Source organism: Phasianus colchicus, chromosome 1 (assembly GCF_987193195.1).
Source record: "Phasianus colchicus chromosome 1, bPhaCol1.hap1.1, whole genome shotgun sequence".
NCBI classification, from domain to species: Eukaryota; Metazoa; Chordata; class Aves; order Galliformes; family Phasianidae; genus Phasianus; species Phasianus colchicus.
The window spans coordinates 183,273,736-183,297,569 of NC_143436.1; the positions used below are offsets into that span (position 1 = coordinate 183,273,736).

Genomic DNA, 23,834 nt, shown 5'->3' on the forward strand with positions numbered 1-23,834 from the left:
CCAGAACAGGACCAGCTTCAAATTTAGACCAGGTTACACAGGGCCTTCCCTAGTCAAGGTTTGAATATTTCTAACCAGAGCAATTACACAACCTTTTGGATAATTTGTCCCAGTGTTAATCACCATCACTGCAATGAGTATTTTTTTAGAACTGCTTTGCAACCACTTCTGGTTTTTGCCCTTTGTCTTTTTGCTGCACACTGTGAGGAAGAGTATGGCTCCATCCTCCTTGTAGCCTCTTTTAGATAACTGGAGATACTAGAACCCCCATTAGTCTACTCTCCACACTAAACAAACTCAGATCCCCTGCCTCACTGTGGCTGTTGTGGACCATCCTCTTCACCTTCACTGCACTCCAAGCTTGTTTATTCTTCTCTTTCATTGAAGGAGCTCAAAACCAAACACAGTACTCTACCTGCAGCTTCACAGTAACTTCATGAAGGGGAGAATTCACTTTCTGCATGAGCAAACAGCTGATTCGAATACAGCCTGCTGCCCTCTAGGATGCCAGGTCTTTTTCTGCAGTGCTGCTGCTGAGCCAGGTGTTACTGGTCGGGACTGATGCATAAGGTTATTCCAAGTCAGGCGCAGGAATTTCCATTTGTTGTCCCTGAAACTCATGGAGTTCTTGCCTGCATATTTCTCTAGTCTGCTGAGATCCCTCTGAAAGACAACTCTGCTGCATAAGGACAATTTTCCAGAATTGAATGGCACTGACAAACATGCTGAGGATTGCTAATGGAGATCTTTAGCAGTATAGATCCCAGCTTGGGGAACTTGGGGAACACCAGTAGTAACCAGGCAACAGCTGTATTTGGCAACTCCCGATTACCTTGTCCTTCTGTTTTTCTACCTAATTTGTATTCCACCTAATCTTTTATATCTTAGCAGTTTGGCTTCAAGGATGCTGTAAATTACTGTGTCAGAAATGTTGCTAAGATCAAGGTAGGCAACACGAGCTGCTTTCCCCTCCTCCAACAAGAGAGTCATCTAACCAGAGCAAGTTTTTAGGTTGGTCAGTTTGCCGTTGGCAAACCTATTGCTAGCTGTTTCCAGTCACCTCCTTGTCTTTCAAGTGCATGAACATTGTTTTCAGAGAGAAACACTCTTTCGTTTTACCATAATTAGCCTGACTGATCTGCAGCTGCGTAGTTTGGAGATGGCCTTGACAAATGGAATAGGAATATTGTGATGAGGGACCTGCCATCCCTTTACACCTCAGCTCCAGTCTGTGGCTGATGCTTGAAAAAAAGTTAAAATGTTGAGATAGGAGTATGTTAGGAGTATGTTAGTTTGGAATATTTACTGTGTTAGCAGAAACCTTAACAGACTGCCTGTCTTTTTGGAATTAATCAGTGACCAGCAGCACAGGGTTTCTCTCCTCTACAGTCTTTGAGGCTGTCCCTTCTAAGTAAGACATGGTATTAGCTCTCTGAAGTCTCTAATTTCAGTGTTTATCTCTCATTAGAATCAATGTTTCAGTGTAAGTACATGCTTTAGTGCTATCAGAAATGAGAATGAGTTTAAGTGTATAACTGAAGGGAAAGGAAGGAGGAAGCACTGTACCCCAAGTATCCATCTTACTGCTCTGGTGCATCTTTTTATGCCTGACTTGCCTTCAAATTGAATCTCTGGTGCAGACATTCTGTAATAACACTTTGAAGTTATTTGCGTCCAATCTACAGAACCTTTTTGTTGTAGTTTTAAATTAAGGACACTAGTGGTTTCAACTCTTGATAAGTAAAGCAGCAGGATTTCACACCAGTCATGCCAAGGCTCGGTTACGTTTTAGTCACAGCAGTGAACAGATGCATGAAACTGACTGTACTGTAAAATCTCATTGTTACGTGGATGAGGAAATAGAAAGGCTCCAGACAGTAGAACAATCCCAAGTCAGAAAAAAAAAAATGCCACAGCTTTCAGCAGAGAGAGAGGTTCAGAGAAAAAATGTGATTTTGGTAGAGCAAAGCCAAAAAGATGGGGTTTACCTCCAGGTGACTTTTTGTACGTATCTCTTCAGCCTGTTATTTAATCTTTCCTTCTCTGCTTACAGTTATTTGTATAATTTCAGCATCACTGCAATAAGACCTTTCCACCATGGGTTTTGTCCCTTTCATTCTGAGCCTGAGATGTGATATACCAAAGGGAATTCACATCTTAAATGAAAACCGTGCGTTTGGGGGTCCTAAGAACTAAAGATAAGTCATTTCCAGAATGCTGTGGATATTATATTAGAGAGAATTCATGCAGTTGTATGGGAAGTGTTTCAAAAATAGTTTGTCGTGGAAAAATATGCTAAAAATCATGTATTTTTCCACTGGTTGATTTTGGAATTCCTGAAAAATGCATCTGTTGAAAGCTTTGAGCTTTCATCAAAAATAGCTGATCTTTTCATATTGCATAGAGCAAAAGTTATCCTAATTATCTGGTTATTCCCTCCTATGCTTCAAGCAAGTCAACAGCTCTCCACACTACTGACTCAGCTTCAGCCTAAGAGACTGCAAAGACTTTTGAAAGTCATCAAAATTGGACTTTTGCACACCACTGAGTAAAGACTTTCCTCCAGTTGCCTGGTCACCCCTTGCCATTTGAAGTGAGCAGCCTAAGTACTGAGGTTAATATGTGTGCCACTGCAATAGATATAATGCTCTCTGCAGGAAGGACCCTCATCCTGGTCCTTTAAATGCTTTTCCTCTCTGCCAGTCTCATTACAAAGACTCATTCCTGTTCTGATAACAACAGCTGTGACAATAGGTATCAGCTCAATGTAGAATTAAGAACTGCTGAGCCTGAGGGGAAATTTTGTTCAGTCCTCTGGACATCTCCACCTGCACAGAGATTCCACTTGATGCCACGTGGGTCGGGGCCCTCCCTAATGACCAGGCTCTTGCCAGAAGCCTAGCTTGTTTTATCACCTCAACAGGAGGCGTGATGATCAATGCTGAATTAAAGTTCTGAGCATTTGTGCTAACTCAGTCTAGAGCTGCACCATCCACAAATGCCATCTGCGTCCACAGGCAGCCTCCCCCAGCAGGATCCTGCTTGTATTGGCATCTCTGCCTCTGGACTGCTGCAGTGCAGATTGTGGAGGCTGTGGGCTTTCCTCTCAAGAAATCCAGTTAATCTTGAAGGCAGAATATTTTCTGCTCTCTTTTTTCCTTTGGTTACTTTTTCTGTGTCAATCACCTGAAACAAATATGAGGCAGATAGATACTACCTTGCTTTGTCAGTAAGCAAAGATGAGCTGGCGGAGATCCTGATGAGAATGTTTAGATGAGTGGGAAACACCTCCCTGTGAGGATTACCCTTATAAGCTGCAGTGAGAGGGGGTGGCTTTGAAGAATGACAGTGGAGAACAAAATATCAGCCATTAAAACAAAAAAATCAATATTCTCTGGTCTTCTAAGTCCTGACTGTAGACATTTGGGATGTATTTTTCTTCCAGTGCAGGCATGTACCAGCAGCCCCATTGATTTTGTGCTTGTATCAGGAGGATGATCTATACCTCTTCTGGAGAGATGCAAGATCTCTGGACATAACCACTGAGATTTCACAGCAAGATGTATCACGATTGCTATAAAATCACAATTTATCTGCAAAATTCCCTTTGACTGAGATAACATATTGCCAGGGAAGTGAAGCTGCTATGATCTTGTATAACAGTGCTCATGACATTGATGTACCTTTGCGTCTCGCATATCCGCTGTGAACCAATGAGTACCTCAAGTCCAGTTTGTAAAGGTGCATGATATTTACAAATCAGAGCTTTTTCCACAATTTACTGCGTGACAAGGACTGAGTCACAGATGGAATGAAGAGTTGCAGTGCTTCTGTCTTTTTCTGGAGGTTTTCATGTTTGTAGCATAGCACAGACATAGGTGTGCTCAGTACCAAAGGGGATGCTGAGCTATTCAACGTGCCCATGAAAATCTGTGTCTTATCTCAGTTCTCATTTGAACAATTCCTGCTTTGTTTCCAAGTGCCTGTTAACAAATACTGTTTAGGATGAGAGGGGTTTATTTTTTGTCTTATTCCCTCCAATCATGTTATGTTATTTCTCTTTGTCCAGCTTAATTTATCTTTTCAGTGCAACTTGTCTCATTTTTTAAAAATGAGATTTAAATGAATTTAATGATTTGATATTGAGAAATAAGTTTATGATTCCCATTTTTCCTAAAATTTGAAGATTTTAATTTAAAAAAAGGATGAATTCTCCAGCTTTCAAGCTTCATGAGTTCAAAATGCATTTTAATTTTATTTCTGGTTTTTAGTTTCAATCTGAAGGATCTCACTTTTTAACACAGGTTCCCATATCCTCCAATCTTGAAAGAATTAGTAAGATTTTAAACATTTAGTTGGTGGACAGGATCCTATAGAAAAGAAGAAAGTAGAAAAGGACAGAAAGATAAATCAGGAAACTTATAGAAATAAAATTAATTGAGTGTGTTACTTTTAACTGTGTCACCATTGTGGAAAATGAATTTATAGAAGTTGTTGGTTTTTTTTTTTAATTTTATTTTAGCTTTGCAAGATAAAGCTAGAAACAGCACTTAAACTCACAGTGGATAGTCTATAAGTTATTTTTATGGTTGGCTTTACTGCTTGTTTACATGACGCATCTCACGGAAATAACAGGCATTCAAACATCAACCAGCCACTGGCATTCAGTGAAGCTCATTAGTTTTAATTGTATTTATTTGTATGCCTATTATAGTAGCACTTAAAAGCTAAAATTAATATTGCTTAGATTGATTTAGGCATCTAAAAGTGAGGTATCTAGACTCTACTCATAACCAACACAGACAGGCAATTGAGGATAGCAAGGAGTGCCACCTGTCTTAGAGGCCCTTCTGAGGAAGGATGGATCTCTCTACAAAGGTGTTTATCTGCAGGCCACTGGAAGAGCCTCCTGTGAAGTGTTTGCCCTCTGTATGCCTGCTGGTAGGCAAAATATCATAATTTTAAAAATAAGTTCAGGTAAATAGAGTATAATCAGGAAAGAGAGGGGCAGAGGTGGAATCTGTCACCCTGCAGGTCAGTGACACAGCAAGTAAAATAACTAGCCTTGAGCTTCCAGGCCCGTGTTGTATTACAAGCTCTCTCATCACCTTTATAGCCTGCGTGAGCCCCACGTGTGGGAGTCACAGTGGGCAGGATGAGAGCCAGGATGGCCACCTGTAGTGATTTAAAATGGGTGGGTTTATGCTTACCTGTTCAGAAATCACTGCTATACTTCATACATTTCCCAACCAGGAGCACATCGCAATGTTACCAGCTGCCCAGGGAGCAGTTTGAATTGGGAAAACATCCCATTTAGACCTTACTAATGAAGCCCCTTTTGCATTACAGTTGACCTGGACAGGTTGAATGACGATGTGAAGCGCTACAGTTGCACTCCGAGAAACTACTCTGTCAATTTAAGGGAAGAACTGAAGCTGACAAATGCCGTGTTCTTCCCTCGCTGCCTCCTTGTCCAGCGCTGTGGAGGAAATTGTGGCTGTGGGACTTCAAACTGGAAATCCTGCACATGCGTGTCCGGGAAAACAGTGAAAAAATATCATGAGGTACTTTTTCTCTTTCCTTTGGTACTCTTTTTTTTTTTAATTTGCTTATGTGAATTCTGAAGGCTTTTGTCAGATCTACGTGTGGTGCTGTGTTAATTACACTGTTGCATGTGCATTGTGAAGCTGGGCAAAAACTCGCTGACAGGCAGAGATGCTGTTGTTTGGGAGAGGCCAGGACGTTTCAGTGAATGCCCACCATGATCAGTGTCCTTCCTGAGGAGAGAGATCTTCCTGGGCTTCCAGACAGGTTCATGTAGCCCGGACATGGAGCCTAGATTTAGTCTTAACATTGTTTTTCTTGTCTGTATTGGATCCCTGTTCGATACCCCATGGAGCACATTCACATCCTCTGCTGCAACAGGCAGTGGAACTACAGCAGATGCCAACAATCCCATGGGGATTTACATTTGGAGGTGGTGACAAGGCAGGGGGAGGGGAGGTTTATATGTGCTAGGAAGGGATGTTAATATACATTTATGGGTAAGTTAATTTAGAAGTTGGAGAAAACTTCTGCTACCTCTCTACATGGATGCTACTATATAATCCCAGTGAGTTAGGCTTATGCTGGACCAATTTTCTTGATGAAGGACTGATTTTCACTGAAAACCAGTGAAAATACTCTTTTTAGTAACAGAGATATCTGTTCCTTCAGGCATTTGACTGTGCTTCCTCTTGGTTTATGCTGTGTCTCTTAAACTTACGGTCGCAGTAGGAAATGAAAATTAAGTTGTTTGTAAACTCTCTTCCCAGATTTATTGCCTGTAGGAAAGTTGAATCTTTCAGCCTTAGTTTTTTTTTTTTCCCACTCAGCACTTTTTTAATGTAAAATTCTGGATGAGAAAAAAGTCCATAATTTTTACTTGTAGCATTCAGAAAAAGCAAGTTCCCTTTGTTGGGGAGAACAAGGAAATTTTTTTTGCCTCTGAATCAGCATTTTCAAAACCAGACATAAACAGTGTTCACCGAAGTGAACATATCTAGGAAGGTTACTTGGTATGAGACAGTGTCTGAAAGCAAGTATCCATACGCCATGCTGACTTAGTTTCAAACACACACCTCTTTTAAGAGCCTCAGTTGCTACTTAAGTCTCAAGTTAAGGGGAACTTTTTGGATGTGGTCATGGGCAACCCTGCCCATAGCAGGAGGATTGGAACTAGATGATCTTTAAGGTCCCCTGCAGCCTAAGTCATTATATAATTCTATAATTCTGTGATTCTATGGCATTTAATCTGGAGGTGATGTGTGCTCATAAAGGCTTTAACTTGGGAGAAACGGGCTGAATTATCCGGAGGCTGTTTAGGATAAGACCTTTTGCCTCACTGTGAACAGTGTGATTATTTTCCAAGTAAGAGAATTTTCTTACCATTAGCTGCAGTGTATGGCATACTTCACATCAGCTAGGTCTAGAGAATAATTAATATTTTATCTAATTTTAAGCAAGATGCAGGGGATGACCCTGGTAATTACAGAGCAAAAAGCCTTATCTCAATGGGAGAAAAGTGAATTGGAAAAAAATATATAAGTATAAAACACCTAGATGACTGCAAGCTGATAAAATGAAGCTAGAATGTTTTACATATGAATGAATATTCATACAGCATCACAGCATTATGCAGCAATGCTGAAAGACCTGGCACCTCCTTCAGAGAGCTGACAGTCTACCAGACACGATCAGTCATGGATTAGTTAAAAAGCAAAGAGGTGGAAGAGATGAGCAGTTTGCTACATGGGAAGTGAATATCTGTGGATGCTCCCAGCATGGGGATTAAGCATTATTTCATGTATGATCAGTCTGGAAGGGGGCGAACAGAGAGTGGCAAGAATGACAGATAATGCAGAAGATAAAGAACTTTCACAGCATGGAAGGCTGCAAGGGTTTACAGCAGACCTGTGAAACTACTTACAAATGCTATTTAGAAAAGCAGTAAGCTTTGGGACAAGCAGTCTTGACTATTTATTTATATACCTCTGTATGTGAGGGGAAAGGAGGGGGAAATGGGGCTTGGAAGCTGGACTAAAGGTCGAGTGGTGAAGAGGTTCAAGGAAACGTTTGTTTGTTACAAAGATGGTGAGGAAAAAAAGCAAGTGACAGTATTCTGCAGAAACAGATGTGAACAGAATAGCACAGCAAGCATTTACTATGGCTCAGATAAACAGGTGGGGTACTTGTATGGATTTTGACTCTTGGTGCTTAGAAGTATGCAGGCAGGTGCAGGAAAGATAAATAGAAGCACAAACCATACATCAGTGGAGACACAGCAGACGATACACATCAAAATTATTTTTAAAGAAAATGGCTCAAAAGTTTTGAATCCTTTCATTTAGAAAAAAACTGTCAATAAGTGAAGGCACAGCAAAAGATACAAAGTAGAGAATACTGCCTACAGGACATTCAGGTCTTCTCCAAATAATTTTCTCTTTAGAAAAAGACCAAATACAGTCTGAGGAGTACTGAAAGGGAACTAATTTAAAATTATAAAAAGGAATTTGATTTTTTTGCACAGTAAATCCATCTGGAATTTCATTACTTAAATATAAGACTACACAATTCAAATTCAGAGAAATTCTAAGAGAATTAGAAGTAAAATATAAACTGAGAATCTTGTGTCAGAGCTTAGGCCAACTACTGAATCACAGAATCGCAGGGGTTGAAAGGGACCTTTGGAAATCATCCAATCCAGCTGCTGGTTCTCTGCAGCAGGTCACACAGGGAAGTATCCAAATGGGTCTTGAATATCTCCAGAGAAGGAGATCCACAGACTCTTGGGCAGCCTGTTCCAGTGCTCCGTCCGTCACTCTGACAGTAACGAAGTTCTTCCTTTTGCTGGAATAGAACTTCCTGCATCCCCATTTCTGCCTGTTGTCCCTTGTGCTACTTTTGCTCGCCACCAAAAAGAGTCCACCCAAATCCATCGATTTGACTCCCACACTTAAGATGTTCATAAACAGTGATGTGATTCCCTCTCAGCCTTCTCTTCTCCGAAGAGATCTCAGCCTTTCCTCATACAGGAGATGCTCCAAGCCCTTTATCATATTTGTTGCCCTCCCCTGGTCTCTTTCTAGGATCCCTGTCTTTTTTTAACTGGGGAGCCCAGGATGTATTCCAGATGTGACCTCGCCAGGGCAGAGTAGACAGAAAACTGAGCAGCTAGAAAAAAATATTGCATGTAAACATGTTGTCAGCTAGTTATTTTTCATTGTGTCTTTGGGAACACTGACACTGGAACACTAGAATACCACACTGACCAGGTATTGATCAGAATCAGAATGTCACAGCATATAAAATTAATCACTAAATTCTGGAAATTCAATATTCAGATTAACACATTACTGCTAATTTATTATGCTGCTCCTTTTTTCTCTGAAAACTGTATGAATTTAAGGCAAAGTTTCAGCTTTAGCATTATGTAGCTTCTGAAAGTTTGAATTTAAACTTAATCCCTTAGGGATGAATTAACAGCTCACTGAGCAGATATTTAGCCAAGCGGCTGCCATTAATGTGAGTGGAAGTCATGCAGATAAATTCACGTATGACATGCTAAAGATGTGTCCATTAATTTTATTTCAAAATCCTTTACACTTTATTATCATTATTATTATTATTATTATTATTATTATTATTGGCCTCACGCAGGCAGTCAGTTTTATTCTTTATTTGTCTCAACACTTAATTCTAATTCCACATAATCGTCTAGCAGTAAATGTACAGAGGAGGAGCTTCTCAACACATCAGCTTTAGGACCATGTACATCCCCCTCTCCTCAGCTCTTGTGAGGCCCCATCTGCAGCACTGCATCCAGGCCTGGGGCCTGGGCCCAGTACAGGAAGGACATGGAGCTCTTGGAGCGGGTCCAGAGGAGGGCACTAAGATGATCAGAGGGCTGGAGCACCTCTCCTATTGAGGGAACCGGGCTTGTTTAGCTTGCAAAAGAGAAGGCTCCAGGGAGACTTCATTGTGGCTTTCCAGAACTTGAAGGGAGCATATAAACAGGAGGGGGAACGGCTGTTTACAAGGATGAATAGTGACAGGACAAGGGGGAATGGTTTTAAGCTAAGACAGGGGAGGTTTAGGTTAGATATTAGGAGGAGGTTTTTCATTCAGAGGGTGGTGGTGCACTGGAACAGATTGCCAAAGGATGTAGATGCCCCATCCCTGGAGGCATTCAAGACCAGGCTGGAGGTGGCTCTGGGCAGCCTGGTCTGGTGGTTGGCGACCCTGCACATAGCAGGGGGGTTGGAACTGGATGATCATTGTGGGCCTTTTCGACCCAGGGAATTCTATGATTCCAAGATTCTATGCTTTATTCTTTATGAAGCCAATTTGAAACCCACTAACCTTAATCAAAAAGTCTTTCACTGCATGACAAAGGACAGAGTTTCATGTATTATGAAGTCCCCAGAGCCAGTAATTTTGTTTAAAACCTTTTCCTTCTGCTCCAGGACAAGGTCAACCAAGTTCAAATGCAAGTCTCAAATTACTTTGATTCAGTTGCAAAGACACCGAAGTACAGCACGGCAGAACAAAGGTCGTGTTTGTAGCAATTGAAAGCAAATCATGCAGATTCCAGACTTCTTTTTTCTTGCCAGATGAAATTTGCCTAAATACTACCCTAGGGCTTCATCTGTCAAGCTCCCTGACCCACCATAGCTACATATCCTACACATGGATGTATTTGATCTCAATGGTAAAAACTGGAAAACATGTATAAGTTGTTTAACATTTCTGAGCTATCCCATACTCCACAGCCAGCATCCTGCAGTACCACTGCAGCAACTGTGCTGAGGTACATGCTGGCACCTCTGGATGCACCAATGCCATGTGCTTGAAAGGCTTACAGTCCAGAGAGATTTCAAGGTTAGCTTCTTACACTCTTGATGCTTTTCAGTTTCTGTTCAAAGCCTTAGAACTGAGCTCTTCAATAAGTTCTCCCAGCATCCCCTCTTTGCATCTGAGGACTAATAGCAATCACTTCTCCCCAAGCTGCTGTAGTTCCTTGAACAGACCATGCAGCTCTTTCCTATCATGCAGCAGCATTTCCATATCATCAGCAACAGGGAGAAAATGAGAATGCCCCAATAAGTGGCAACTGAATTGCCCTGAGAAATGCTAATAATAAGATAGTGGGTTGGTTTTTTTGTTTTTTTTTAATAAGTTGGAATTCTGCCATAACTTAACCAGAACACTCAGCAATTTTCAGAAATAAAAGGGTTCAAAATTTGAGTAAACAGCTAGTTTTGTGGGTGTGTTTTCCTTTGCAGGAGTCTTGTGATACTCTGTGGTTTTTCACTGCTTCTGGTTTTGCTTGAGACCAGAGCTCATGGACATTCAGGGCTTACCACATGGTGTCACAAACCCTGCAAACTAAACAGGCCTAGTGCTGGCAGTGTCTCAAAATGCTTCTCCCTGACAGCCTGCCAGAAGTGATGCTGAGTTATGGTGCAGGGCTCTGTGCAAAGACAAAGTGATTCATGGAAATGAATGTGGCACCCTTAATCAAAGGCTCACATCTAACTTGCTAAAGGGGAGCTGAAATGAAAGGATGATTCCCCTTGCAGTGCATTTCTTTGGAAGTGCCTGGAACTGCCTTTTAAAGAGTGTGAGAATTTGAACCTGGAGGTAACCCTGCCCAGAGAGGTCAGGACTTTGTGCAGCAAGATCTGCAGCTGTGCCATCCAGCCAGTGTGCTCATCCCTTGGAGAAACAAGAAATCGGTTTCCCCATCTCATTGCTGTAACTGATGAGATGTGAAATGAGTTTCCGTGAGGAATAAACGCTCTTAAGGTAGCAACCAGTATTTGTCACAGTGCATAAACCTCCACCAACAATGTACTCTGCAGCACAACTAAGAGGCACATAACGAAAAATAAAGTGGTGAAAGCTGATTGGATCTCCCTTACCTACTTAATTTCTCAAGTAAAGACTGATGCATTTTTCACTGTGTTTCACATATGTTGCTTTGCTTTTCTGCTTTTTTTGCATCATTATACCTCTATTCAAGCCTCATGTTAACTGGAGCTCGCCTTCAAAGGACATACATGCAATTAATTCTTAACCACGAGGTTTAAATTAGTACTCATGTTGCAACTTCATAACGTCTTCCTGCCCTGCAGAGACAGCAGAGGGGAAATAAATCCGTAAAGAGTGTTTTGGGTAGGAAGGAACAGAGGAGAAAATAAAGAGGTGGTATGGGACTTGACTAAGGCAGAGAAGCTGCTGCAATGGTGTTAAGAAGTGCAACTTGGCATTGTCTGTGCTTTTGTCTTTTCGTCTTCTTTTTTTTTTTTTTTCCACAGGGAAGTAAACCTTAAGCAAATCTTAAGGAGGTACTTGAGAGAGCAGACAGTGATTCTCATCCTGTCTTTACAGAGGGAAACATAAAATAACTACATAAAAATGACTCAACAAAGAAAATTGAGTGATTAAAAAGAGCTAGCATCATTAGGCCGATGTGCAAGGAATATGGTTTGATTGTTGCATGTCCCAGAGTTGATTGTAGATGTACAAAGAAGACAGAAAGGTTGTTATGGCAATAAAGGCACAGAATTAACCTGACAAGAGATAATGCTTAGAAATATTATACAAGAAACTGCAAATGCAAGGAAACAGAATGAGCCAGAAGTGACTGCTAGATTACTTGATGAACAGCGAGATCAAAGAGGTGCAGGGAGAGAATATTTTTTTACTAGATTAAAATAAAAGTTCTTGGGGTGATATCTGGAAGTTAAGCTAAGGAGACAGCTGTGATACAGGTCTGGACAGAGAGAGGCAGTTAGGGAACAGGGAACACCTGTATCTAGTCAGTGACAAGAAAGGGCCAGAGCCATAACGCTTGACCAAATGACGAAAAGTGAGGCTCCTTTGTATTGTAGCTTTGGTAAGCATTTCAAATTCTTTACTTTTAAGCCAAATAATTTTTAAGAGCAGTGATTCCATGGTAATAATCCCTTTGTTTGAATGCTACCACTGATGATCAAATGAAGCCTTTTTATTTTCTTCCTGATATCCTGCAATTACGCCTGGTAAGAGAGAACACAACTTTAGGTCTGTGTTGTTATTTTAGGCTACAGTCCTACTGGAATAAAGGTCCTTATGCTAAATTATGTACCACATTCCCATGATGCTTGGTTTCTTATGCTAACAGCACAGCTAAACTATTTGTGACCTTTGGATGAGATAACTTTGAAAAATTACTGAGTAAGATCTTTAGTCTGTATCAGAACTTGAATCTGTGTTGAATGTTTTGTGCTTTTGATGTGTCCTCTTTCATGAACCTCAGAAATATAATTTGGCTTGCATGCTAGAATGATGGTATTTTTAGATTAGCAAAAGGAGATTAGATCATGCTGAATAGCTGTAAGTTAAAATAAGCTCTGCAAAGTACAAATTTCACTAAAATATTCATCTCAAATTGGATCCAGAGTTGCTCTCCATCATTTTTCTATGGAATACGCAACCAACCAAGTTTTTGGTAAACTATAGTCATGGTTTTGATTACTTCTGGTCGTCTTAGCCTCATTAGGGAAAAAAAAAAAAAAAAAAAACAGTTCTGAATGAGATTTTTCTTGGTGTTTAAACTACCGATCAAGAATTTAACTGAATTAACAAAGAATATTACTGGAGTTGGTATTAACAAATGCATAGGTTGCTCTGAAAAGAATGCCTCCTATTTATTTCCATGCAAACTACAACTGATACAAAGAGCACAATAACACTATTTGATAGAGCAAATTCTCATCTATAAAACACTTTCTCAGTATAGTCAGCACCATTAGGTATACATTTTAGCCAGTGATGAACAAGAGCCTGCATACTGCATTCATAAAAATCTGTACCAGTGAAGGTCAGTGCTGCGATGCAGAGTTGATATTTTGTACGGGTTCCAGGAAATCCAGAAGGTTTTCCACTTTCCTATCCTAAAAGACAGTGGACATCACTTGGACATCTTAGCCCCAGTAAGGGCTGTGTCTTAAACCTTTTCTTCAGTGGGGAATTCATATATCACCACTCCACACACTGCCTTTTTGGCTCCTGCTTGTAGTGGAGACAGCACATCTTGTTACTGGTAATGATGTGATCCAGGAAATTGTCACCTGAAACCTTGTATTGGTTCAATAGGTACTGACAAATGTACATATGGTGTTCTTCCTGTTCCTCTGTGAGCATCTGTGGGCACAAGCTTTGTGATATTCCAACTTTGCCACAATAGTTTCCAATGCACTGAAGCCAATATGCAGCTCTGTAACAGTTCCCTGGTTGTAATCTACTGATTTGTGTGAATGAGCTGACTGAGATGCTCTTCAATTCATGGCTGCCCTGAACATGGTTTGTCTTTCACATCACTGTCACCACTGCTGAAAAACACCACCCACCACCTCACTGTGTTCACATCCACTGTTCAGTCCCCATAAATATTCAGCAAGCATCAATGAATGTCAGTGGGTGCCATGGAAGAATTCCATTCCACGCCTTTTACTTCATATGCACTTCCTTGTCAGACACCATTCTGTCAGACTGTCCCTCTGCTGCCATCTGTCACACAGCAACAACTTATAATGGGATATTGGTGAGAAGGTGCAACCTCTACTGCTGTACCACCAACATCCGCCTCTGACATCGCTGGCCCACATAATAAAATAGCAGGCATTACTTTTGGAGCCGTCCACATACTAATACATAAAGTAAACGATTGTAAGTTAAAAATTTATATAAGCATTTTCATATGTTTATCTATTGTCTCAATTCCCTATTACTCCTTGCTTTTTATTAGAATAGAAATCACCCAGAATGGACTGCCATAGCTAAATGTTGTTTGACTTCAAAGGTAAATGATATGCAGCAAGGAGGGAGTGGTTTTCCCCATATGTCTCTGCCCACCTAAAGCTGAGAGTCAGCTGTTGGGCTTCTTTCCTAGCTAACAGAGCAAGCCTAACACCCACTTCCAGAAGTGGGTGGTGTACAGGTGAATCATCTTCTGAAGTTTCCTCTGTTGATGCTTCTTCTGAAGAAGTGCTGGGTATGCATCATAGTGAACTGAACACTATCTCTAGATGGATCTTTCCCTAGCAGTCATCACTGCCCTGCTTTCCTCAGCTCCTGAACATGCCCTGCTGATCCTGAAATCAAGTTATGAAGTGCTTTTATATATCTGCTGTGGTAAGGTGGGGGAACTTCCTTTGCTCCACAGGCTGCTGGAGAGCACTCTGCTGTCCCCAGCAGATCTTGTATTGCATACCTTCTAAAACACAGCTGTTCTCTGATGTCCTCAAACTGAGACTGTAAACCCCTCAGGTTCTTGGTGGGCTGTCCAAGTGATGGGGCAGCTTGACTTAAATAGGTGTTCTCTAATTCCAGACTGAAGTTATCTGGCTTCAGCTTCCAGAAGCTGTTTTGGGGTGATGGCTTTGCTCTTCAGTTAAAAGAATCCAAATTCAATGCATTATCAGCAGGCAAGACTCCTGTCATGGAAAACTGTGTAAACATTTTATTTCCTTCCCCACCAGCCCCCAGGAAGTACTGTCCAGCATGTTGGCACACTCCTATGGATTTATCTGCATGAGGAATTTTACAAGGCCCTGACACTTTTCATTGTATTACCCACAAGCACCAAATCCATCTCAGATATTAAGTCCTATGTCTTACTTTTATTTTTATTTTTTTAATATGTTACAGAGCTTTATGTCCATAACTAACTCATGTTTGAAGAGTGCTGTATGTCTGTAGTTACATGTTCTTTGTGAGGAACAGCTGGGGCACAGCAGTTTGGTTAGCAATCACAGACATTGCTCCTTTAATTTGAAAACTGCAAAATTATTCTTCTTTTCACTCACACAAAATAAATCTTTTGAATGTTCCAGTCCTTCTCCATATCCTTATTTTCTTACAGCAGAAATTCTACTGACCCCATCAAAAAGGGAGCAATAAAGTGTCCTAAACAATATTTCTTTGAACTGTTTTCATTAACTCTATAGTTCCTCACCTTGAAGGAAGTGACCATGTAATGAATAAACAGCGGGCTATTTCCAGAAGAAAGGATTTTCTTTCAACTACCGTGGTCACAAGAAATGGCCTTACTTCCTGATTCTTTTCAATTCTCTGTATTTAGCTGAAACTAAAACTATTAGATGGAAGCTAGACTGAAAGCTTTGAACATCAGTTCTGTGATCAGTTATTAAAGCAGTCCAATTTCAGCTGTGTTCAAACACTGCTTTCCTGTCTTGTCTGAGGAAGTGCCTGCCAATTCATTTTTCTAATCTTATCAGCAAAGCCCATATACTGTGCTCATGTTTCTTAATATAAAACACAGGGAAAATCCCCAAGCTGCCAGGAGGTGTGATGGCTTAAATACAGACCGAATCTTTGTTCTCATCCCATTGCATACTTTCATTTGCTCTCAGTTGATAAAAGCAGATCTACCTACCCATGATCTTGCAAAGTGCCAATCACCAATTTTTTTCAGATTTTGATGAAAGGCTTCCTTAAGTAAAGAATTTTATCATGGATTGAGCTTCAGTAGCTGTACTTCATTTCAAAAGTATGTTTTCTTAAATAATAAAAAAATACATGTTTGAAGATGCAGTCTATTTTCAGCCCTGTAATAATCTTATAAGCCTGAGTGAGCTCTTTTCCTGACAGTGTGGTGCTGTGGGTTGTTCTGGTGTCCATTGGGCTTCACTGCCTATACTGAGGCAGTCAAAGTTCAAAATCGATTCAGATCCACTACCATTCTGTTGCTTTCTCCCCTCTCCCCCCCTTTTTAATAGCATGTCTCTGCATTAGCGGCATAGGGAGCTGGGATTGTTTAGTCTGGAGAAGAGGAGGCTCAGGGGAGACCTTACTGCACACTACAACTTCCTGAAGGGATGTTGTGGTGAAGAGGGATTTGGCCTCTTCTCACAGACAACAAGCAGGACCCAAGGAAATGGCCACAAGTTGTACCAGAGGAGGTTTAGGTTAGACATGAGGAAAAACTTTTTCTCTCAGAGTTGTCAGGCACTGGAATGGCTGCCCAGGGAGGTGGTGGAGTCGCCATCTCTGGCAGTGTTCAAGAGGCGCCTGGATGAGGAGCTGCGAGATATGGGTTAGTAGCTTGTGGTAGCAGTGGTAATGAGAAGATGGTTGGACTAGATGATCTTACGGGTCGTTTCCAACCTTGTGACTCTATGATTCTATGATTTCTAACAGTGGAAAGCATTCACATCTTCCCAACAGGTTAAAATACCATCTGTGTACCTTTCTTAAGTACAGTCCATCCTCTCGGTATTACATAGATGAAATGAATTTTGTCACACAAGGGAGGATGAAATAATACTGTGTTCAATGCTCATCTCTTTTGTTGCATCCCATGGCCTTCCTGTCCTCCAGGCATTAACGTGAAGAACAAATAGTCTTATCTTGAAGGCTTTTCACCTGCATCTCCCTTCCCCACCAATTCTGCCAAGCATTCATGGTTAACCTTAGGCATGCCATTCATACTTAGTTTTTGGGAAATCCTAATTCTGCTGAAGCTGCCAAAGCTGCCAATGTTTTGTAAATCTGGTACTCAGCTTCTTATTCCCTCTCCTTCCCCAGAGTTCCTTAACTCTCGCAAGATGTTTTAAGATCAAAGAACAGAACGTACTTTGTACTAAAAGGTTAATAACTGAGTGACAATATGAGGCCTGTTATTCAGTGCTCAAGATGTGGTTGTGACATTCATGTGACTTGAGTAGTCCCACTCCCCACATGACCAGTGGATTTGGCATGTCATAAACAAGACAGACTTCTCTCCATCTTGTGAACAGGCAAAACCATTCTGGATGATCAGTCCCTTTGCCAACCACATCCTCACAACAGTCTGGCAAGAGGTGAGGTGTGTTGGTTCTAGTACCTCACTAGTGTGTGGTTTCTGACATAACATGCTTGAGGCTGCGGAGTATAGAACCTGCTCACTTGCTGCAGACACCTTTCCTCATCCTGCTTCCCATCAGTAAGTAAGCAATTTCGAAAAGGGCCAGATAATGCCTCTGGTAGTTCTACTGATCTGACACAGAGCCTTGAAGAAATAGTTTCACAGTCTCTGCCTGCAGAGGTTTGACAATGATGCCTATCTTTTTGTGCAGTGTGCTGTGAGAGTTAGGAAGACAAATGCTATGGGAGTGTTCTTATTCTGTTAAAGTGTTCTTATTCTGAACTCAGCTTGGGTACTCAATCAAAATGTACACTTAAGTTTCAGAGCTGTAATTTGAAATTACTTCCACTTCTGTTAAACTACCATAACCATTTCAACAACAAACTAAGGACACAAAACAGAGTACTCCCTTCCCCTGGCTTGCACCACTAGGGGATGGGAATGGGGATGTAAGCTTTTACATGGATACCCCCAAATCAAACAGCAGGCTCACTTAAGCATGCCCCTGCAAACTTCCATGCTGCTCAGCCTTTACAGTATGTTCATATACATACACTATCACAGAAGATGAGATAGGACTCAACATTATAGCTGTTTCCCACATATCCACAGTATTTTCATGAAATCAGTTTCATACAGTAATTTGGGTTGGAAGGCATCTTTAGAGGTCATCTAGACCCATCTCCCATTCAAAGCAGGGAATTTCAAAGTTAGATGAAGCTGCTCACGGTTTTGTGCTATTAACTTTGACAATCTACAGGGTTTCCACAACCTCTCAGGGCAACCTGCTCCAATGTTTAACCACTCTCACATTATTTATTTCCCTACACGCAAATAGGATTTCATTTGTTGCATCTTGTATATGTTGCCCCTTTTCTCTATAACCTTTGACTCTCTTTTTGAGTCTTGCAGTTATCCTGCCTATATGGTTTGGTAAGGTGTTTTGTTTTGTTTTTTTTCAGAAGTCTCTTCTACTATGTACATTTCCATAAGATCTTATTCTTGCTTTGGCTTGTAGTTTGCTTTCACATTATTCACAGTGAATTCTTAAGAGACTTTTCCAAGTAAGGCATGTATTTTTAAGAGAAGCCAATGTTAGTCAGATTCCAGAGAAACTCGTTGGTACTTAGGTACAAATTTTGTGCAAGCTCCATTCTTTTTCTGCCTCTTTACAGGCATTTCAGTTTGGGACCAATTCTAAAGATGCGCTTCAGAGATTTCAAATTGTATTAAAAAAACCTTGCTTGTTCTTTAGAGCAGAAATATGCATGAAAGATGGGTCAGAACAATTCAAATATTTGTGGGACTGGAAAGACAAGCCAAAGGAAACATGCCTGATAATCAGCATGCAAAGGAACAGCTCTGGACATTGTTAGGGAACTGCATGAGACAAAGATACCTGAGGTAGGAAATAATCCAATCTGTCAAAAACTCTAGGACAAACAATACAGCAGGGTGTCACAGAGAGAAAAGAAAAAGCTGGAAGTGTAACAAAAATGTGTTTTGATGGGCAGAAACTAAAATCAAAGATCCAAGATAGAATCCAAGCACCCTCCCTTCCATAAGGGGAAATAAAGAACAAAACACCACAGTACAGATGTGCTGCCAGGACAGGCTGCCTAAAGGTTGTCTTGTGAACCTGCAGGTGGGTGTGGATCCATGGGCAGAGGTGTGTGTGCAAGCTGCAGATGAGGCTGGAGCTTCCCCAACACTCTCCTCTTCAGATCTCTTACCAGTTTTTTTTAATTGATTCATTTCTCTTCATTCTCCCAGGTGCTGAAATTTGTCCCTGAGGCTGAGCATCCCCGAAAGAAAGGCAAAGCAAGAAAGAACATGGCTTTAGTAGATATACAGTTGGATCATCACGATCGTTGTGATTGTATCTGCAGTTCAAGACCACCCCGATAAAAAATAAAAAAAAGAAAGAAAGAAAGAAAAACGTAATTGCAGCTTACCAGACATTTACTTTTAAGCAGGATTGCTCTGAGGACCTTTAGTCACTAATCATTTGAACTTTGCTACTAGCCTGCCTTTGCAATTAGAAGAACTGATTGCTGTGTTTCAGCATAGCTGGGCTGATTAGTGCCATGGCAGCTAAAGAAGCATATCATACATTTATATATCAGCATCCAGGAATTATGGTCACTATAGCTAGAGTCTGAGGGTTGAGATTTTCAAAGGTCACTTACAGTTTTTACGTGCACAAGGCCCACAGAAGTTGTGTAAGCTGGCAGTGAAAGAGCATTTGTTGCGTTTCTGCAAATGTCTCACCATTTCCTATGCTCAAATTCTCCTGCCATTTCTACCTGTTGAACTCTCCTGTCAGTAGAATTTTGTGGGTATAAATGAAAGAAGAATTTGAGCCCATGCAATTGTAAATTGGTTAATCCAGCTCTGAAAATGAACTTGCCAGCATCCCCTCTCAGAAGAGTGCTGTGCAATGAGAAAAATCCTTTATTACATGAAATAAAACACCAGGAGAGTCAAATCTCACTATCTGTCCTCAAGCAGATCTTGTGCCAAAATTAGTAAATGCTTTGCATAAGCTGGGACACTGGTGGTGGTAGGGGGTACAGGGGCACCTTTGCCACAGTGACTCTACAGGAACCATCGTCCATATCCTTCTCCAGGCGTGGTGAGATGTGGCCCTCCAGGTCCCCTGTGGGCTGGGGCTGCTTCTGATCTCTGTCCAGTCCCCTCCTTGCCATAGCTGGAGAAGTGCCATGTCTCCCTAAGCAGGCAATGAAGATAGGGCACTTGTTTGTTGAAAATATTGATTTGTGTTGTAGTTGTGTTACTGGGAAACTAAACTGTGCTTGAGATTTAATTATCGTTACTTGGTTTGGGGTTCATTTGTTTGTTTGTTTTAAATATGGATTATTATAACTTTGTCATATATCCATTAATCTTAGTTATCTGAGGCTTGTTGTTTCACTTCAGCTATTGTGTATTGCCATGGTTAAACTGTTAACAGTGAATTTCTTTTAGATTGCATTTTGCTGAGGCGTATTAACTCATTAAGCAATGTCTGTCTGTCATGGAAAGTGTGCATCATTTATTAACAAGCACAAGAATATTATAAACACCACCTCAGAATAAAATAAGCACTGTAAAAGCTACAACATAGCTTCCTATGCCTTTTTAAATATTATGAAAGTGCTCTCCATGAGAAAGGAAAAAACATCCTTCAAGCTAGCTTTAAGGCTATAAAATGCTGCTCCAGAAATTGTTCAGAGTGAAACACAGGCAGATTGAAGTTTATGGAAGAACTGGAGTTTTTACCATGAATGTAGCTGAAAGAATGGGGTGGCATGTTTAATGGTTGAGGTTTTATATTTAAGAGCAGATACAGACTGCAGTGGTTCGTCTTGTTCGTGTTGCCTCTTGGGTTTCTGCCTCTTTGAAAGAGCCAAGTAGTTTGACATTAGTGGAAACTGGCATGTGTTATAGTATAATACTGAGATTCTTTAAGCCAGTATGTTTTAGTAATATACGGTTTTGTTATAGAAGTACAGTAATGTTTTAACAGCCTCTTTATCAGCTCAAGTATTTTATAAGTGCTCTTTTATAATTTTAACAAAACTTTACTGAAACATCCCTTACAAATGCTGTGTTGCTTTCCTTCTTGTATTTTAACATTTAAGATTCAAAATGTGTGGGTTTTTTTTTTATTATTATTATTTATATTAATTTTTCCTCTCTGGCTCCCAGATGTCTATTTAAAAATGTTCCCAAATGCTGAGTTGGGAAGTGATTCATCATTTTTCAAAGCAATTCACTTTAAAAGAACAACACTGTAACCAAAGATTGCCAGCTTCATTTCTTATTTCAGAACTGCTTAAAAAAGACTTCATTCTTTTTCTGTCTCTAGCTTTATAACAGGATTGACCCAGCCCTTCCATAATTTTCAGCTAATTTGGGAAGAAAATTGCATGTGAGATCTTGACAGTACTGATTGTTTTTGAGACAGCGCACTCTCTCTAGCATGTATTTCTGACTGCATTGTACTGCAAATATGCTTAAGCACTCCAGCCTGATAGCATCAGTGGTAGGAAGCACTGCCTCATGCCTTTGTGCTCTGAGTGGTCCTGTAATTCTCACCCCTCAAGGGAAAATGTGAATCAGGCATCCACTGTGCATGGCATTCCCCACGCATCTCTGCTTGTTCGCCCAGTCTGCATCCCAAGCAGCCCTGTCCTGGGGGGTATTCACACTGCGTCACCTCAACGGGCAGCAGGGAGAGAGATGCTCCTTCCCAAGCGTGCCTTAGTTTGAAATCACCCAGTGTGGGAGATTCACTCTCTTTTCACCGTGTAAGAAAGAGACTAGAAAACTGATTTGGGCATCTTAAGGGAGATGGAACCAAGGCAAATTGTGTGAAACATGGTAAATGCTGTACAGCCAATAGTATGGCTAACTGAATTTGATGCAGGCAGCAGTGGATGCTAGGATCCAGCAGGAAAATTCAGCTGTAAAAGAGATTGTTCTAATAGGGATTACCCTCTTAATGTTTAGTTTCTTAAACTCAACTGGTCACAAAATGTGAAGCATTTCCAAACTTCTGTGGTGTGCTGTGCTGACCCTGGTGAAATCAAGTACCAGCCAAACTCTTCCTTTTTTATTTATTAGCAGAAATTGTCAAGATGTTTTTCCACACCTTTATTTCTTTTGCCTGTGTAATAATTGCTATGCTGTTTACATTTTGTTTTAATTTAAAAAACAGTGCTATTAAAAAAATATCATTTTTATTGGTGGAATTGGAACCCTCCAAAATAAATACATTTTCTGAAGAAACTCAAATAATTTCAAAGCCACTCACTAGCTTTTTATTTAGTGTATTCTTCTGGGACAGAGCCTACTTTCTCAAGTGCAATCTCTCTTTTTTTTTTTTTTTGTTATCTCAATTAAATGCAGCTCTTGTAGCATTATTTTTTACCTTATGCAGTATGTAATGTGTCTTATCTTGATGAAAAAATAAATAAATACTGCTTTTGAAATAAGATGCTTTGCGTGTTCATTCAGAGTTCTGATTAATTAAGACTCCGCAATTTACTGGAGGATATTTCCACAACAGGACACCATCCAGATGAGGTATCTGAAAGACTTTTAGCAGTCAGATCCAGGAATACCATCAGGGAAAAACTCGAGTGTGATTTTGTGATAACTGAGTTTGAACCCCAATGGTAGAAAAGCTTCCTTGTATAGCAGCAGCAGCTCAGCAGTCCAGTCCTTGCTATTCAAAGAAACAATTCATATATTCTTCTATTTTTTTTCTTTTTTTTTTGAAAAAAAAAAAAAAAAGGACAGAACCAAGGCAGACAGAACAGACATTCCCAGACAAAAGGAACAGTTATCTTGTACACAGTGAGCAAGGACATATTTAATGGTTGGAGAATATTTTTGTCCATCAGAAGTGCACTGAGTATCCTATATCGACACTGAGAACCTGTATAGCAGGAATAGCAAAGTGTGCAAGAATGGCATAAAGCTCCTTCAGTCTGGCATTGCTTTGTACCTATCAAACTAATAGCTAGCTAACATTATCAGATTGACCTTGTGCCCATGTGAGTGACAACTTTTATAGATCTGCAACACAAAAAGCTCTCCATCTTATCAGCTGAAAATGCAGCAGGTTTCTAAGGTCATCGGAAACACCTTTTCCTATTTGTTTAAAATAATACATTTTTAAAAAAACATTTTTCTTCTCATTTGAGGAGTCTACAGAATCTTTTGTAGTTAATCTTAAGTTTTGCAACAGCTGTGAAAACACCTTTCTGCAAATCCATTTATGATTTCCCTTGCTCTTTTGTGGAGCTCAGTCACTCTGCTGAAATGTGAATTCAACAGATGTCCAGTTTGTTCTTATCCTCCTGGGGACTCCAGTGCAGCAGCTAATGAAATGAAGAAATCAGTATTCTGGTCTCTCATTCTAAGAACTATAAATTTGTTTATTGACTGTCTTGATCAAATGTGCTGAAATACATAACATTTATAGTTTATTTGATCGTTCACTGTCTGACCTTGAATATCTGCCGTAAGTGTTTAAAGTGCAAATTAGATTTTGCATTTCTTCTCCATGACTTCTTCAATAAAGGGAATTTCCAAGCCAACAAATACTCTGCCATGTGTACTAAGAAGGAAGCATTCCAGGTTTTAGATCGTCTTCTAAAACTGATTTGACTTCAGACTTGGTCTGAAAATCACTTATAGGTAGCAAAAATGATGCTTCAAAGCCAAGTTTATAAAACCTTATTTTTTAAACTGAGTTTCAAAACCTCATTTATGTATTGCTAGCAGAAAGCTGCTGTCACACAGACATGCTTTAATAAAAATGGAATGAGTTACATAATAACAGTGACTGTATTTGATGCTCTATTTCCAA

At 40.3% G+C, this 23,834-nt stretch overlaps 1 protein-coding gene across 4 annotated transcripts in view; it reads left to right on the forward strand.

Annotated features, from left to right (window-relative positions):
* Positions 1-22,418, forward strand: part of PDGFD (platelet derived growth factor D) — a 137,614-nt gene extending 115,196 nt beyond the window's left edge. For 2 of the 4 annotated variants that reach the window (XM_090133937.1, XM_031595891.2), the window contains 2 exons: positions 5,350-5,564; positions 19,226-22,417. In XM_090133937.1, the coding sequence (XP_089990063.1) occupies positions 5,350-5,564; positions 19,226-19,360 (350 nt within the window). In that variant the 3' untranslated portion in view covers positions 19,361-22,417. Of the gene's footprint in view, positions 1-5,349; positions 5,565-19,225 lie in introns of all 4 variants that reach the window. The other 2 variants (XM_090133938.1, XM_031595890.2) reach the window with 2 other exon arrangements.
* The last annotated feature ends 1,416 nt before the right edge of the window (positions 22,419-23,834 follow it).